Source organism: Haemorhous mexicanus, chromosome 1, assembly GCF_027477595.1.
Source record: "Haemorhous mexicanus isolate bHaeMex1 chromosome 1, bHaeMex1.pri, whole genome shotgun sequence".
Taxonomy (NCBI): Eukaryota; Metazoa; Chordata; class Aves; order Passeriformes; family Fringillidae; genus Haemorhous; species Haemorhous mexicanus.
The window spans coordinates 38,405,991-38,422,650 of NC_082341.1; the positions used below are offsets into that span (position 1 = coordinate 38,405,991).

At 37.6% G+C, this 16,660-nt stretch overlaps 1 protein-coding gene across 6 annotated transcripts in view; it reads left to right on the forward strand.

Annotated features, from left to right (window-relative positions):
* The window catches only part of LOC132327231 (ubiquitin-conjugating enzyme E2 E1), a 45,720-nt gene that overhangs the window by 21,307 nt on the left and 7,753 nt on the right, over positions 1–16,660 (forward strand). For all 6 annotated transcript variants that reach the window (XM_059846206.1, XM_059846215.1, XM_059846225.1 and 3 more), the window contains one exon: positions 15,252–15,384. In XM_059846206.1, coding sequence (XP_059702189.1) covers positions 15,252–15,384 — 133 coding nt within the window. The remainder of the gene's footprint in view (positions 1–15,251; positions 15,385–16,660) is intronic.

The following is a 16,660-nucleotide window of genomic DNA, read 5'->3' on the forward strand; positions in this document are numbered from 1 at the left end:
AAACCTTTTGCCTAAAGTTCATAGGTTTGAATTTCTTTACATTCTTGTTCATCTTTCTCTGATTCTTCTAGTAGGTAGGTAAGTTTACTCTGGAAAAACAGGCATTTACTGTGTCTGGAAGAACACAATCAGAATGAAATACTTCAGTCATTTAACTGCTAACTTCATGCTGCACTGAATTCTAGTGTAAGAGAAAATAAATTAGAAACATCTGTTTTCTTTTTCTCATAACAGAAGAACCAAGAGAGATGTTCTATTGAAATCAAAGAAGGCAAATAGAAGAGCAATAAAAGGAAGGTATTATATGTGTATTTCACACATATAATTAGTCTCTGGAACATACTGTCATAGGAAATTACTGAGGCCCAGAACATAACGGAATTTGAAATAGATTTGGGCAGGCATGTGGCTACCATCAATGTTCAAAGTCAGTGTTATTTATTATGGTGATTTGGGAGCAATATTAAACTCATGCTCCTAGGTTTAAGCAAGATACCTGGAGATATTGTACCAGAAGAGCATGGTGGAGGGGTTTTTGGGGCTGGGGGGGAGTTGTTTGTTTCTTCCAATAAACTAAAGACTAAAATCTGCTTTAATTCTGAGCATTGCACTAAAATCTTTGTTCAATCCCGACTTGCACAAAGAGTGTTTTTTCCCTCCTTCCACATACACATGTGCACACCTGTCTTGTATCTCTTTGGGACCAGAAATCCTCATCCATTACTGATGTCATCCCTTTTCATGCTCCTTTTCCACATCCCTTTCTGTATCAGGTCATCCCAGAAATTAATTTTATGCATCATGTCTGATCAGGTTGCAAGGGAATGCCTACAGAAATGACCTACAAAGTAAGCAGTAGAATCCAAAGACTTATAAATGATTAATACCTACACAGAGCAGAAGTCAGGGTGTTGATTAAACCTGAGTGTGCTGTAATGAGTGAAATCACTATATTTCTGTAAAGGAAGTGATGATGGTAGCAAGCTCTTTACCATGGCTTGCCTTTTTAATAAGTGGCACTTCAGGTTACAGAACTAATTCCATGGAGTGTAAAAATATCAGGAGTGAACAAGGAAGTATGTTAGAAGCTAGGCTATTATAGTTGACATTTGTGCCTGCAAATCTCAGCAATACTTTAAACTACACAGTTTCTACATGTTGGGGCTAGGGAGGAGAAATATCCTGATATGCAAAAGATTAAAAAAAAAAAAAAAACAAAAAAAACCAAAACAAACCCCTCCAAAAAAACCCAAACTCAAAACCACATAACAGAAAAACTCAACACAAACCCACATCTGTAGATTCAGAGAGAAAAGAAAAAAGGTTGTTGAGCAAAAACTAATAGAAACAAAAATTAGAAATACCTAGGCTTTAGTCAAAATATTCTTGGCCTCCAAATTCTCGTATTGGGAGTGTAGGAAAGATAACTTGAATAAATCATGTGGCTTTAAACAAAAGAACCTTAAAATTTCTCCTTTAGAGGAGTTCAGCTTTCTGTAAAGCTCTGTGCTTTCCTTATAAGGTTCTGCTATTCTGTAATTATCTATAAACTAGTGTTAGTTTAATGACAGAAGCAAAGTTTGTTTCATGTTTTGAAGATGTCCAGCAGCAGCATTGATTGATAACAAACTTTTAGACTTTACTCTTCCATAAAAAATACAGTATTTTGTATTTTCATGCGATGCAGGTGCAACAAAGATGCTTTCAAAAGTGTTCTTTGCTGACAGTGCGAATTAGGAATGGCATAATTACTGACTGGGTTAAGTGTGATGAAGCAACCTCCCAATCTAAGTGCTCTACAGTGATCTGGCTTTTGCAGTTGCTGCTGGTTTTGTTGGGGCGGGGGTGGGGATGGGGGGGAACGTTGTGCTGGATTCCCAAGAGATTTCTGTGCCCTGCATTGCATATGAATTAATTCTGTTGAACTTGATGGAATTTTGTCATTGACTTCAGCTAGCCCAGACTGATAGAGAAGTTCTTGTTTTTAGAAGGAGACTTGACAAATGTATGCTTACAGGACAGACCTTTAACGATGAGTGGTTTGCCACCAACTTTGAAAGGGAAAGAAACTTACTCTTTACTGGCCTAGTGCTCACTAGAGGCATTATGACCTGTGGTAATAAGTATTCCCATTTTGAAAAACGATCATATGAATGAGAAAAGGGCTAAATTCAAATACATACAGAGTAATCACTCATCTATCAGCTTCTGTGGAGGAATGCTCTCCACTTTATCTAAAAGAGTGTATTAGAGGAGTAAGCAGATTTTGGAGAGGAGAGATGGAATTAATTAAAAAAAGGAGGTGGAGGGCTTCTCATGTGAAGACACAGGGATTGTTTCCTTAAAAAAAAAAAGGCACCTGAAAAACCAAACCCACAAATGTAGCATTTACAGAGTCACAGAATATGCTGAGTTGGAAGGGACCATCAAGGATCATCAAGTCCAACTCCTGGCCCTGCAAAGCACCATCCTCAAAGATGACACCATGTGCCCAACAGTATTGTCCAAACACTTCTTGAACTCTGTCAGGCTTGGTGCTGTGATCTTTCCCCTGGGCAGCCTGAGCCTTTTTCCTCATTTTTTTAACCTCAAGAGAAAATAGAGAGGAAGGGTTTTTTCCTCTTCTAAGACAGGAACAAAGGCATATGGAATGAGATTAAAAGATAGTGAAATTTAATTTGTTCACTTTTTACAGAACAAAACGGGGCATAGGGAGTTCCATGCTGTATTACATTACTGAAAGCAGGAATTGAGCAAGCCTCAAAAAGTCTCTGTCTTCTATGGATGGCAAAATCAGACAGAATTTCTGCAGTTGATTCATAATACTGATTTCAGAAGGGAAACATGGATGCCTGGTGTTGAGGCTCAAGCAGTTACCACTGAGGTTGTTGTTATGGTAGAGGAAACAGAAAACTTGGCAGAAACCTTCTGATGCCCATCTCTGACCCATTTGACACTGGAAGCCAGTGAGATACGAGGTGTTAAACTAGGTGGACTTCAGATGAGATCCAGCCTGATGGATCTATATTTCTTTTGATAAGCTAGTAGATAAAATTTGCACTTGACCTGTGATCAAAATCTTTGGAGTAATACTATCTCTCTAGTATACTAATGTGTGAACTGAACTTTATTTTAACATTGTTCTATAGGAGGAAAAATGTGGTTAGAAAAAAATCTTTGTAAGTCAAGTTGTAAAAAGATTTGTGTTGTATGAAACATACATTTATATAAATGTGTGTGTGTGAATATATAAAAAACCACTATTAAGAGTGATTTCTAAAAGTATTTTCTGTTATATTTTTGTCAAAATAGTATGTCTCTCGTGAATTGAGTCTTAAAGCACAAAACAAGGACTCATTTTGGTGTTTCACGTCAGTACTTAAGGTTAAGTTTACCTGATCAGATTTCAGGTTTGTAGTATCATTAACTCAGTGCTGGGAAGTTGCATGAGTTTTGTGTATATTTATGTAGACTGAATTAAGAAATCATATTAATATTTGTTAGTTTGTTAATCTGTAATGATACTGTCATGGGGATGATTTTTTTGTGAGTGATATGTTCTACTCTTCTGATGCTTACAAACTCAGCAGAAGAGAGTTATTTTTAGCTTTTTTACCTTAATTGGAAAAAACTTGGCTCATCATAACCTCTAGCTACATTTGATTAAAAACCCAATATGTATTTTTTTTTTTTTTATAGGGTAAGTTACTTTTAATGATGGGAATATCAGCTGCCTTTGGAAATTGTCTATTCTCACTAATTTGTTGAGAAGGCTTTTTGTGTGTACTCTGAGAGTTTTATTTACTGGCCTTTCTGAATTGAGGTCTTGATATAGAAACTTAAATGAGGAAAAACCCGCTTATTATTTTATCTTGAAAGTTCAGGTGGGGTTATCTAGACTGGAGGAGAAATTTTCCAACATAGTGTAAATAGTGCAAATATATTTACATTGTAAACGTATTTCTGTTTGAACATCTTTATTTCACTACAAGAAATACTTGAAATGCCTTTTAGTAAGAAAAATCAGTGAATGAATGGGGGTGACTAGAAACAGATGACTTTTCTTTGTGCTTAGAGAGATTTTCCCTACCTTCATACCCAAAACCCCTGCAATTTGTAGCTAGTGAGAGATTTATTTCTCTTACGTTGTTGTGTATGGAAAATTGCATCAAGCATGGGTATTAAGGCTGGCAGTTCTTCCAGGTATTTTGCCATACCACTGTGTGCTATTATGCTGGTTTCATATTTTGTGCCTAATTAGAAGCAACGTGTTCAGTTAGTGTTCAGAAACTTAATATTGTAATATTAGGTGCAAACTGCTCATCTATCTCTGTGTCAGTTCTGCAGTTTCCTCAGCATTATGGAAATGGTTATTGCATAACAAAAGCAAGGCTCAGCTCTCAAAACATATGCCTAATCTTGTCACTCTTGCTTCAAAGTATAACTTGCAACAATGCTGAGGTTAAAAGGTTAGAAAATGTATGCTGTTCTCTGCCTCTAAGACACTTGCATGTTTCTGTGAGAGGTGTGCTCTCCTCCTTCTGCCTGTACAATAGAAAACCTCTTGCTAGAACTACTACCAATTCAAGTGTTGCCACCATCCAATGAAGAAATGTGTATTTCAGACCCTTTTTTGTACATTTCTTGGATTGCACCAGAGGCTTGTGGGGAAAATGTCTTTCTTTTTTAATGACTAGAAAAGCCTCCATGGCAACATACATGAAGTATTATTTAACATGAGTGATTTCAGGTAGTATAAGTGTGAATTTAGTATGATTTTTTTTATCTTCATTGTACTGAAAAGTTTCAGTTTAGTTTAAGCTATCAGTGATCAGCTGAAGAAGCAAATTCCTAAGCCATGCGGGACCAGGAGTGATGCTGAGGAGGATGCCTGAATTTCTTGTGCTCCCTAGCAATTCCCTGTTCCCTGCCTGCTGTTGCTCTCTGTCAGCAGCACTTAACTGCCACACATGGGAGTTGTCTTTCAGCTTATTAAATTGTAGCTAGGCCATCTCTCTTTCCTGGAAATCAGGGAGGAGAAGACACCAAGTGTTGGCTTGTGTGAATGTAACCTGTTTTTCATAAAAGGTGTAAGTGACATAATGCCCTAAGTTGAAACTATTATTGCTTGTCACTTCATTGCTTCATTGTCATTAATGTTTCCTTACATTTGGGAAATTTGGACATTTCCAAATAAAAGGGTCATGAAGGAAAGGTATTGGGAAGTTCGAAATTATTCTATGAATTTTTTTGCAATTCACGGGGAAGTTGCTTAATATCGAGTGCCAAATAGGGTTCTGAAGAAGAAAAGATAATTTGTGAAGGACTATATGTGTTCTTCAAGTTAAGGCATACAGGTTGGCCACAAAACTGGATACATCATTTAAGAGCACTGCTTAGTCCTCTTATGGCTCCTAATGAGGATTAAATTTAATGTTCCTAATATTTTGAAAACAAAAAAAAACCCCAAAAGTTTGGAAAGTCACTGCAAGCACCTGTTTAGGCTGCCCTTTATGCATGTGAATCTGCTGTAGAAAAATCAAAGTTATATTTTTCTTTTTAAATCTCTTGATATGTTCTTGGAGGTTTTTTGAAGTTTTTTCTCTCTAACCAGCTTTGAAATATTTGTATCTACTACAGTAAATGTTGGCTAGCTATTGTGACTGGCTCATGTTATTAATGGGAACAACTTGCAGTGGTATATAAACAATTTTTAGTGGCTTCTATGTAGTTGGCTGGCAGCTGTGCTGTATTACAGTGTAGGTAATCTTGTTTTACTTAAAGCAAGCTCTCATCTTAGATTTCTGTTTCTAGTCTGTGCATGCCAGAGTTTCAAAACTCAAAGACAGTGTTTTCAAATTACTTTACTTTTTTGCCAGGTAATTTTGATAGTTTAGAACTGTGAAAATCAGGAAAAATTTTCTCTCTGAGTAGTACAGCATAATTGAGAATATTTTGTTGTTGTTTTGAGAAGAGTAACCAAATTTTGAGCTGTTATTGGCTGATTTCTGTAGTTTTGCTGTTAGCATCCACAGTGAAATGGGTTCATTCAAATGCAGTGATCTTGATTTATTTAGTGAGTGGCGAGGAAAGGAGGTTTAATGTAGGCAAAGGAGAAGGGGAAGACCTTGAGATTGGACTCTTTTTTTCTTTCTATCTTTCATGTATCTTTAAGATATGTCCTTCAAGATATACTGTATTTTGTTCCTCAGCATAATGTTATCAGTATCAGCATTGGTGTGCTGATGGGGAGCGATATAAAGATGTGAAGCCAAGATAATGGGATGGCCTGTTTCTCTGGTTAAGTGATGTTGACTCTACTTATCATACATCTGGTGGGAAGGGGACTCTCTTTGTTGATTAGCTGATTGATTGTTCTAATTTGTAACATGTTTTTTAGGGCAAGCTGGTCGGTAGGTAGGTAGATGATGGGACAGGTAAATCAGTTTAGGAGCATGTGGTACAGGAGCAGGTTTTTTTCCCTTAGGTTATGTTCTCTTGAAAACTTAGAAGTTGCATATAAACTAGTAATCTTAAAATAGTACTTCATCTGTTCCTAGGACAGACTTTAAGCAGAATCCCTCCATTCAGTGCAAGAGAGATGGTAGTGTATCTCTAGTCTGGAAATGTATTGACTCCTCTCTCTCAAGAAGCCCTTTTCCTCCCCATGGAACTAAGAAAGTTAGCTCAAGGAGACAGTTGGGTGAAGCCTCAAGAACCTTGTCCTTATTAGTGTGAGGAAGCTCGAGAGTCCTGTTTGCATTCAATTTTCAGCATAGCAGAGGTATCTTGCCAGTTTTTACATAGCATCTTTAACTTTCTGGGGCTGTTTTTTTAAGCTGGTTTACAGCTGCTGTTGCCCTTTCAATTTAGTTTATTTAGGGTATGTATTTCTTGATCTACAGAATTACAATGAAATCAATAGGGCAAGTGGATTGTAAAGTCCAAAATAAACAGTCCACTCTGTTAGCTTGGTGCTGGATAGGTAGGCTTGTGAAATAGGTGGGGTTATCTATTTTTTTTTTTTCCTTGACAGGGCAAGCAACTTGTGAAGAGACAGAAGTGTTCAGATCATGTGGGTTCAAATTGATTACTTTTACAATTGATGTACTACAGGGCTCCTAAATATTTATGATGTACTGGGGAGTTTTACCTGCTTAGTGAGATTACCTTCCATATTCACACACTGGTGAGAACAGCACAGGAGATGGGTATGATAAACAGAAACACTGATGTAGGTCCCAGCTTGATTTTGGAATGGCAGGTTAATTGTGGTAGATTTCTATTTTCCTTAATGGATAAAGCACAGTATTTAGGAAAGAGCCCTGTTGTCACTCAGTGTAGCACCTCTGGAGCTTATGGAGGGGAAGGGGATATTATTGAACTGTTTAGCTGTCAGAGGGAGTAGTTGCCTTTCCACGTATGAAGGACCTACTATATCCCAGTAAATGCCAGGAGGAAGTAGATTTGCTTTCTTTTCAGGAATATACCACATTTGAGATTAGTGAAACAAGAACTTTCATATTTATCAGTAATATTGATTGTCTTTTATTTGTCTTTAATTATAGGTCTGTCAGTTTGATTCTAGGCAACCAGTTTAGGGTATGCTTGCTTTATGCAGCCATTAAAGTTACACTAGATATATTTCTACACCAATTTCCAAAAACCTTTTAGAATATGAAGACACCCCCTAAAAATGGTGTAGTTGAAGAAACAGTGCATTTGTGAAACTGCCTGGTTTTGCTTACCAACTGTAAATTACATATATGTGCTATAAATACATAAATAATTTGGAAATGAGGTCTGATGATGTGTAATAATTTCTGGCTCCGTGTTGGTAGTTGATAGTCAACAGACAAATGGCAGGAAGGAAACTGATTTAAAAATAACATGAGGTTATGTTGGCAGACCTCAGATTCTACCACCACATTTCTTGTCATTTTAAATGAGAAATTACTTATTGTTAGGTGGGTCAGATTCTGTGTTACTCTTTCCCAATTTGTTTTACTGTTTCTTATACTGAGTATTATTTAATGGGACGTGTAAGGTCACAATAAGCTGGGACATTTTAATTTATTTAATTTTTGTTCACAGCCTCAAACTAAATATATGAGGAGAAAAGAAAATGATTTGCATACAATGAAAATAATTTCATTCATTACTTAGTCTGGCATTTTCTGTATTTCTGTACTGTACATACTAAAGTCTCAGACTTACAGAAACAGCCTTTCTGCTGTCGTGTTTGACACTGAAAACATTCCCCCTGTGTAGTGGGACAAACTTCCAGTACTTTGCAGTAGAGAAGGCTACAAAGAAGTCACTGGAAAGAAAAACTGAAACCCTTGAGAACTGTGCAGGCTGGGTTTTCTTTCAATTTTGGAACCAATGCTAAATGGATTAATTTCTCTTGAATCTTTTTATAAGGACTTCCTCCTAAATTGGAGCGATTATTGTTGAACTAAAAAGAGCTGTAGCACACTCCTGAGAATATCACAAGTCTCTTCCTGACCTCCCTGAGGTCAAAACTGAGATTTTATTTTAAATCTTTGGAGCCTGGTTTAAAAATCAGACTCTGCAGTGGAATTGTGTGAGAGGGTTGGCCTTTTCACCAGGTAGCTTAGTAGTAACTTCACAGTAATCTTTTGCAGAGACTGAAATATTTCAGGTAAAAGTCCTAAACTTGCAAGTACCCCATGGCATTTCTGTTCCTATTGTAATAGAAAAAGAATGAGATCTTGGCTGTGGTAACTCTTGGTTGTTGTGTGATCTTATTGCCAAGTATTTTTTATATAAATTGAAAATGTAGTCTTTTTTTTTGTTTAATTCCAGCAAAGAAATCCCCGTGATCAGATTTCCTTGAAGTCCCATAAATCCCCACATTACACCTTATCAGCTCCATTATCAGAGCTATTTAGTTATTTAGTTCCTTTTTTAACCTAGTAAGAAAGTAATTCACTGCACCATTTATCCTCCAGTTTAAGCTTTGTGCAATTGTTCAAACCTTCCTAATTTTACATTAGGCTGATACTTAAGGGAAAAGCTTTCCCAGATGTTAAAACAGAAATTTTGTATGTGAAAATGCAGAGAAGAATGATATTATCTCTAACTCTGTTGGAAGTGTGGTGGGATTTTTAAGGCACTTATGCTTGTGCAATAATATTGTGACTGCATTTTAAATTGAAGACAGAAAACACAATACTTTCAATGACTTACAAAAATAATAATATTTACGGCTTTGTACTGGAGAACCATATCCCTGAATATGAACTAGAAGGAGAATTAAGTTCTATTTTCAAAACTTTATGTTTGGGTTGCTGTAGCAATATTATGTTCCATCTTTGCTCACTTACCTCTCTACCTCCTTTGCTCCCTTCTTGTGTTTTAACTAAAGCTGGCTGCAGCTTTTTCTCTTGCTGTCTTTTCCCTCTCACTGAGGGAAAAGATAGCAAGAGAAAAGTTTTCCCTCTCATTGAGCCTGCAGGAATTTCACCTGATATCATTCCATCATTTTTATGTTAACACAGAGGAGCAGCTTGGTTGTGTGTAATGACAGTGGGCAAAAATTGCCACTGATTCACCTAGGCACGTGGTAATTCAGTAAGTTACCTTCAATTTGCCATGGTTGCCCAGGAGTGGTTTTCTTGTGTTGTGATTATTTTTTTTTTCCTTTATTTTTCTTTTATTTCCATTCTTTGACTTAAAAATGAGAGGCATCTCACTTTTAAACTACTTTGCCAAAAAAATAGTAATTAAATGGATGGCCCCGGGTATCCTCTTAATTGCTTCTCTTTTGTCTATTTGGATTTCTTCCTAATAACTGTGTAATGTTTTAATGCTTATTTTATAATTGAAAAACCTTTGTAAATTGTGTACACAAGTCTTGGGATTGTATTATAGCAGGCTTGGCATAGTGTGGTCCTGCCTATGAATGGAGTGTCTCAATGCTATAATAATCAAAATAATACTAATAGATTTTGGTTGCTAAAGCATGTGCAGAAGGTGACAATTTATTTCTAAAATTAGAACTGTGCATTAATATGAAGGTTTTGAAGTGAAGTGTTGCCTTTAGGATTAGCTGGATTTTGTGTTGTGGGTTTTTACTCTGTCCTTCAACACACCTGTTTTGAGACAGCTTGCTTAAAGATCTGTAGAGCAAAATTTCATTGAATGGAGGATTTGGTGTTTGTTTTCAATGGCTAAGATGGATGAGCTGTCCTGCTTCTTTGTAAAGGTGGCACCTGCCTCCCCCAGTGATCCAGTATTTCTGGGGTGCTTTTCCAATCTCTCCACCAGATTCAGTTTAGCAATACAAGTGAGCAAGTTCAGGGATGGACCCACCCAGTGGGCTATGAGAAAAGAAAGCATATTTACCTTGAGGTCCAGAGTGGGGTGGGTTCACCAGAAAAATCAAGGTGCAACAGAACTTCATGTGAGAATGATATGGTACCTGCCTGGAAGCCAAAACTTCTGATGTGTTCTGGGCTTACATCTTTGGAGAAGAAAATAGGAAAAAAAAAAAAAAAAAAAGAAAGACAAGGGAGTGGGGAAAGAAAAGGGACTTCTAACTGTCAGCTGCTGCCTAGTAAGTCCATAACTAAGATGCACTTCCATGTTCAGCCATTAACTGTTTCTTACTAGAAAACAAAGCAACAGCAAAAAAAAAAAATAAATGTTGCTGTCAGTTTGTAATGGTGAAGTTTTACTTTAGAGATCATTAGATTCTCTGCCACCTTGAAATTCCCATGTGGCATTAGTATGTTGTTCGCTTTCGGATTTGAGCTATGTCCCTTGGAAAAGGTCATGTCTGCAGTGTTTTTCGAATTTATGTTTATTTTCCCCAAGTGTGCCACTTCAAAACAGCTTAGCTACTAGCATCAGACTCTTCATGTTTAGGGCAAAATAGCCTCAAAAATAGCACCTAGGGATATGGAGTAGTTGGTGTATGAGTTCATGGGTTTGTTACTTGCAATTTTACCTGAAATATATTGTAGGTTTTCATTAGGTGTTACTTTGTTGATCATAACAGGGAATTGCCCTTCTTCTCATCATGCTGTCAGATAGCAGTCTGTGGCACTTCTAAACTACTCTGCTAAATTAGTTAGCTTTTAAAAGGAATATGTGCTGCTTTGGTATATCAGGGTATTAACCTAGCGTCTGTAGCATCAGCTATTTTGATTTATCACTGCAGTGATCTTCTGTTGTGTCTTCTATATCTCAAAGAGAAATTAAACTATTTGCTAGTCTGAATTTTCACTAAAGGGAGCACTTACATTATCATTGGTCAACTCCTAGAGAGGACCAGGTAGTTTCTAAATGAACTAGCATGTTTACATAAACAATGGACTCTTACTGAGTCATTCTCCTGGAAAGTACCATCACTGTGTTCCCAGGGATTTTCATACATTAGCTATACGTGGTGAACGCCAAAAAGTCCTGCCTTCCCTTGTGGCATAGGCATATTTTGAGTGATTTGCCCACGATGCCAGGACAGAGGAGGAAGCTGAGTTTGTGTGTGCAAAATATCAGGGTGGTATCATGTATTGCAGACCTGTGGTGGAGGTTATATCTGGCAGGCTTAATACAAAAAAGCCACAGGCTGGGTGTTCTTGCAGACTGTCTGCCATTTCAGCTTTTTCCATTTGTGGAAGTGTATGTGTGTGTCTGTGTGTGTCTTCTCCAAGAACACTGAATCTCTGAGACAGAGTTCTGTGTTTGCAGTTGCTCAGTACTGCAAGGCATCTGCAGCTAATTTGCCTAGGCATCGTTCTGCTCCCCAGCCTCTGCTGCAGGCATTTCTAATTTACCTGTTGGATTTTTAAGTTGGGAAAGATTATGGCGCCTGCCAGCAAAGAGAGGCAGAGCAAGATCAGTTTTTTCCAAAGCAGCACAATGCTGTGTTAGGACTTGGCCCGTGCAGGACTTTGAGCTTGGTCTCACTTGTGCTGACTCTTTCTCTCTGCCTTGGGTTTACCAGGAGGTAACGCCTTGCATTTTCCTGCTTCTAGACTTGGAAAATTAGATATTCCTTGAACAATACCTTGGCTCTAGGAGGTTTCCCAAGGACTGTTTCTGTCATAACATCAGTCTGGGGAATAAGCTAGCATCATTGGGAACAATCAGGATCAGTTGTTACAGTGAGTGCAGTGCATCTTCACAGAATATATCACTGTTTTTCCAAGAGAGATCTCAGTTGCACTGAAATGTAACACATGCTGCTTGATAGGATAATAATGGGTTGGGATCTTTTCAGTTTTCTTTTGAAGTCATTTTTCACTCTGAATTGCTGGTCTTTTATTCATTTGTTTCTTTGGAAGTGAAGAGGTTGTGGGCTGCTGAGTTTATATATAAAGTTGTTGCTCACATACTCTCATCTTGCAATGGAAACTATTTCTATTTAATTGGTTAAAATTGTCTTCCTAGTGGTCATATGTTGGACAGCTTTAAAGTGTTATATTAGTAGACCTAGACACTTAATTTGAGCAGTGGTGACACATATCAGGCAAGGTGACAGCTGTGCCAGTGAGCCCTGTGTCCATGCATCAGTGAATTTCTTTTTGAAGCAGATAATTGCAAGGATTTTAAACAAAGAATGTAACCTTTAGCCTTTGACAGTTTCCATATCTCCACCAAAAGTTAATGCCACTGTTCTTACACTGTGGTCAAGTATTGTCACTTTTCTATTATTCACTAGGTCTTCATGAGCTATTTGATATTACTAATCCTAAGTTAAATCTAAGCAGTATCATACTTGAAGCTGACTTGCATCATCTTCTTTCAGTCTTTTATAAGAAATCAATGTTAATGTGTAAAAGTTGGACATGCACAGCTATTTTATACTGTTAATTGAATTATGAAAAGCTTAAAAGGAAAGCTTAGCACATCATTGTTAAAGCCTACTGATGTCTTACAAAGATGTTGCACTCTTAATATGGCAGTATATTACTTGTGTGCAGTGATAGCTCTAATTGGAAACCTAATAGGATACAAGAGATTTCTAAGACTATTACTAATGATAATATATTTTTTAAGTCTGTGGGAGTTTTTTATTGACAGTCCCTTGGGCTGAAGCTGGAAATAAAATGCGAAATGTTGAAATATTTCTCATTGGCTCAGAGGGCTGTATTCAGTGCTAATGGCACATCACATTTCTTGAGTGCTGAAGTGCTCTCCGTTGGCAGTTGTGGCAATATAAATTCCAACAGTAAATCGGTGCTAACGAAGTTCAAGTACCTGTTCCCGTTCAGTAGCTCCACCTTTAGGGGAGGGAGGGAGGGAGGGAGGGGAGGATGATTGCCGGGTGCAACTTGCAGTAATGACAGTGTGTCAGTAGGTTGCTAATAGGTACATAAAGAGGTGATTCCTTGGAGCGGTGGCTAAGGGTGCCCCAGAGAGTCCCTTTCGGTAAGTTTGCACAGTTAAGTTGGTTTCTTTCCAGAGCCAGAGCTTCCCTCGAAATACAGCACTTCTCCAGTCTAATGCACAAGTGGTAGCTGGAGAGTACTGAGTGCCCAAATATATGGACATGCATAGGACAGGGACAAGTCATAAAGGTGGAGTGGGATGCCAGGAGTGTTCAGGATGGAATGGCTTTTACTTTAATTTAATACCGATCTTGAGCTGTGCGGGGTTTTGTGTTCTGGAGAGAAAAATCTTTCCCTTGTGGCTGGTGCATCATTTGCAGAGAATCTGTCTACTGCTTTCTTACATGCTTTCCTTTCCCTAGAAGCATGCTTTTAGTCATAACTTCACCATTGTTGAATTATCTAGCACCAATGTATTGTGAAATTTTATTATTAGGTTAATCTGGAAAAAAAATATTAGGTTTTATAACAGAATTAATTCCCTTTCTCTCTCCTGATTCCCCTGCTGTCAAGAAGATGTTCACCAGTACTGGGAAGAGCAGGGAGAAAAAAAAATGTCTCTGATCACTGTTGACAATCATGTTCTTGCAATTGTATTTCTGTTTGTAACATTGTTATTACCACTTAGTGATTACTCTGGTTTCCTGCATGTTACTCAAATGCACATTGTCATGTGTGTATTGAATTTATTGTATTGCCTTCCTTCTCAAATAATACTGCTCCATGATTATTATAATGTGGAAAGAGCTTGGTTTTTACCTTTTGTCTTAGAGGAACCTTGTTAAAAGAAGGAAGAAAGAAGAGCAGCACTAGTTTTCATTGTATTAGGAATCTTAAGATCCATCCCCTTCAGAACAAGGGGAGAAGAGATTTCTGAAGCCATGGTACATCCATGATGGAAAAAGCTGTGTCAGCACCTCCTGTTATGCAAATGCTTTTCCAGCTCTGGCATCTTACAGCCAAAATACTACCATAGCAGTACAGAAGGGAAGAGCCAGCAAAGGAGTCCTACACCATTAATGGCTTTATAGGTTGAGCTGTACTTAGAAATACTCAGTGACATATGGCACGCTACTGAGTACAAGCATCTGAGGATATCAGTAAAACTAATTTTACCAAGCAGACATTTGATCTCTGCAACACCTTTAGTTTATACTGCTTATAGTGACATGCTGGCAGGTTAGGCAGAATCTCAAATAAGCAGAGCTAATTTGAGAAAGTGCAGTTTTAATTTGGCACAGTGATTTTAATTCCCCCTGAAAAACGCAGTTCGACAATGCAAGCAATATCAACAGGGTAAGATCATGTGCAGTAAAATGATAAAAGTGTAGAAACTTTTGACATTTAAGAGCATCATCATTAATTTGGCTTCCTTCAATTATACTGTGAGCCTTTGTTTAACAATAATGCAGGATATATTTTAATGTTAAAGAACACACAAGATTCATAAAATGAACTTAAATCCTTAATTTGTTTAGTATGGTCTTTAATGTGGTACAGTTTTATTGAGACTGAGATGGAAGTGCCATTTCTGAAATACAGTAGGAAATTGTTCTTTGAAACTTAGCTCTTGTATTGTATTGATAGTGTAGTATGTTTAGGAGTAGTTCTGGGCAGTGCTGCTCTTGTAACTATCAGGAGAGAGAAAATGGAAACTATACCCCACCTCTAGTTTCTCAGCTTTGCTAAACAGTCTGGAACACTGATAAGTTCAGGTAAAATCTCTGAGTGTTTGAAAGCATTCAGTCTTCTTTTAATCCCTGTCTCTACTACAGGTGGTGTATGAAGAGTAACACTGAAATATTTCTTCCATATCATACTTGAAGAATGTAAGAGGTCGTATTTAAGCTGTGGTAGTATTTCTAAATGATTTTGTTTTTTATCTCTTAGTGCTGGCCCCAAAGGTGATAACATCTATGAATGGAGATCAACCATTCTAGGACCTCCAGGTTCAGTCTATGAGGGAGGTGTTTTCTTCCTTGACATCACATTTACCCCAGAATATCCCTTCAAGCCTCCAAAGGTAAGAGACCTGTAGCTAACATCTTAAGTCGTGAGTGCTAAACATAAATGCAGTGTTAATGGAACACAGCCCATTTGGAATCCACTCTTCTTAAGAACAAACTTAAGCTAATTTTAGACTTTGCAGGAGTTTCTATTAGCTAATGTTAACAACTTTTCCAGTCCTTTTGATAATTATCCTAGAGCTTGTCTTCTTTCTTCCTGCTTCTGTTTATAAGAAGTCCTAAGCATTTAGTGCAAGCATTTAGACAGGACTGAGAAACTGAAAAGTAAATAAACTTGAGAAGAAGAGAAATGCTACAAATACTTATTTCTCCAACAACTCAGGTACCGTAAGCATAAGTTACATGTGTTTTGGCCACCAAAGTAGTATTTAATTTTCCAGTTTTGTTGGACACTAGTGTTGTTCACCTCTTGGTGCAGTAACAAACTTTCTGTAGGTGTGTTATATTTGTGAAGCTCTTACATTCCAGTGTTGTTGTGTTCCAGTGCTCTAAGGCAAATACCAGTGCAAGTGAACATTATCTGGTGGTTCCAATATGTGGCTACAGGAAAAGTGTTGGGTTACAAGAGGTGCTTGTGCATACACTTGGTGTTTGTCTTGTATCTGAAAGCATTTATGTGCATGTTTAACTTTCTACTTAAAAGTTTGATTGATGAGATAAATGCCAGTGACTGCACCTGCATCTTTCAGACTTTGGTCTAGTATTCAGCAGAAAGGACTTCTTCAGGCCATCAGTCCATCTCAACAGAGCAATGCTAATTGCTTGCACAAGACAAATTAATACAAGCTTGCCAAATTAAGGAAACTGTTTGCCTGTTCTTGCTCACGTAACTTCAGGGTTTCTTTCTGGTAGAAGGTCCTTAAATTCTACCTCTAAGATAGGGCTCTAATTCACAAACAGCATGTTCTGCCTTGGGACATCTCTAGTGCTTTTCTGCTGACATCTGTCCATCTCTTTTTGGAGAGTCTCTGGCATTCTCCAATTGTTCTCATGTCAGAATTTTAATTCACTTTTGAGTAGTTTTGGTTGGTTGGTTGGTTTTAGTTTTGGGGGTTTTTTATTTTATTTGCTGAATAATTTGTTGTCCAACCAACTGTATGCAATTTATTTTGTTGTGAGCCCAGTTAGCGTTTAAAGAAGGATCTTTTGCTTTTCCATGTGTGCTTTGTTACACCTTTGCTTTCTATAGTACAGGTCAGAAGCATTTATCAGCCCAAGGTTGTTCTGACTCATCATAGAATCTTGGAATTGTTTGGGTTGGAAGCAGCCTAA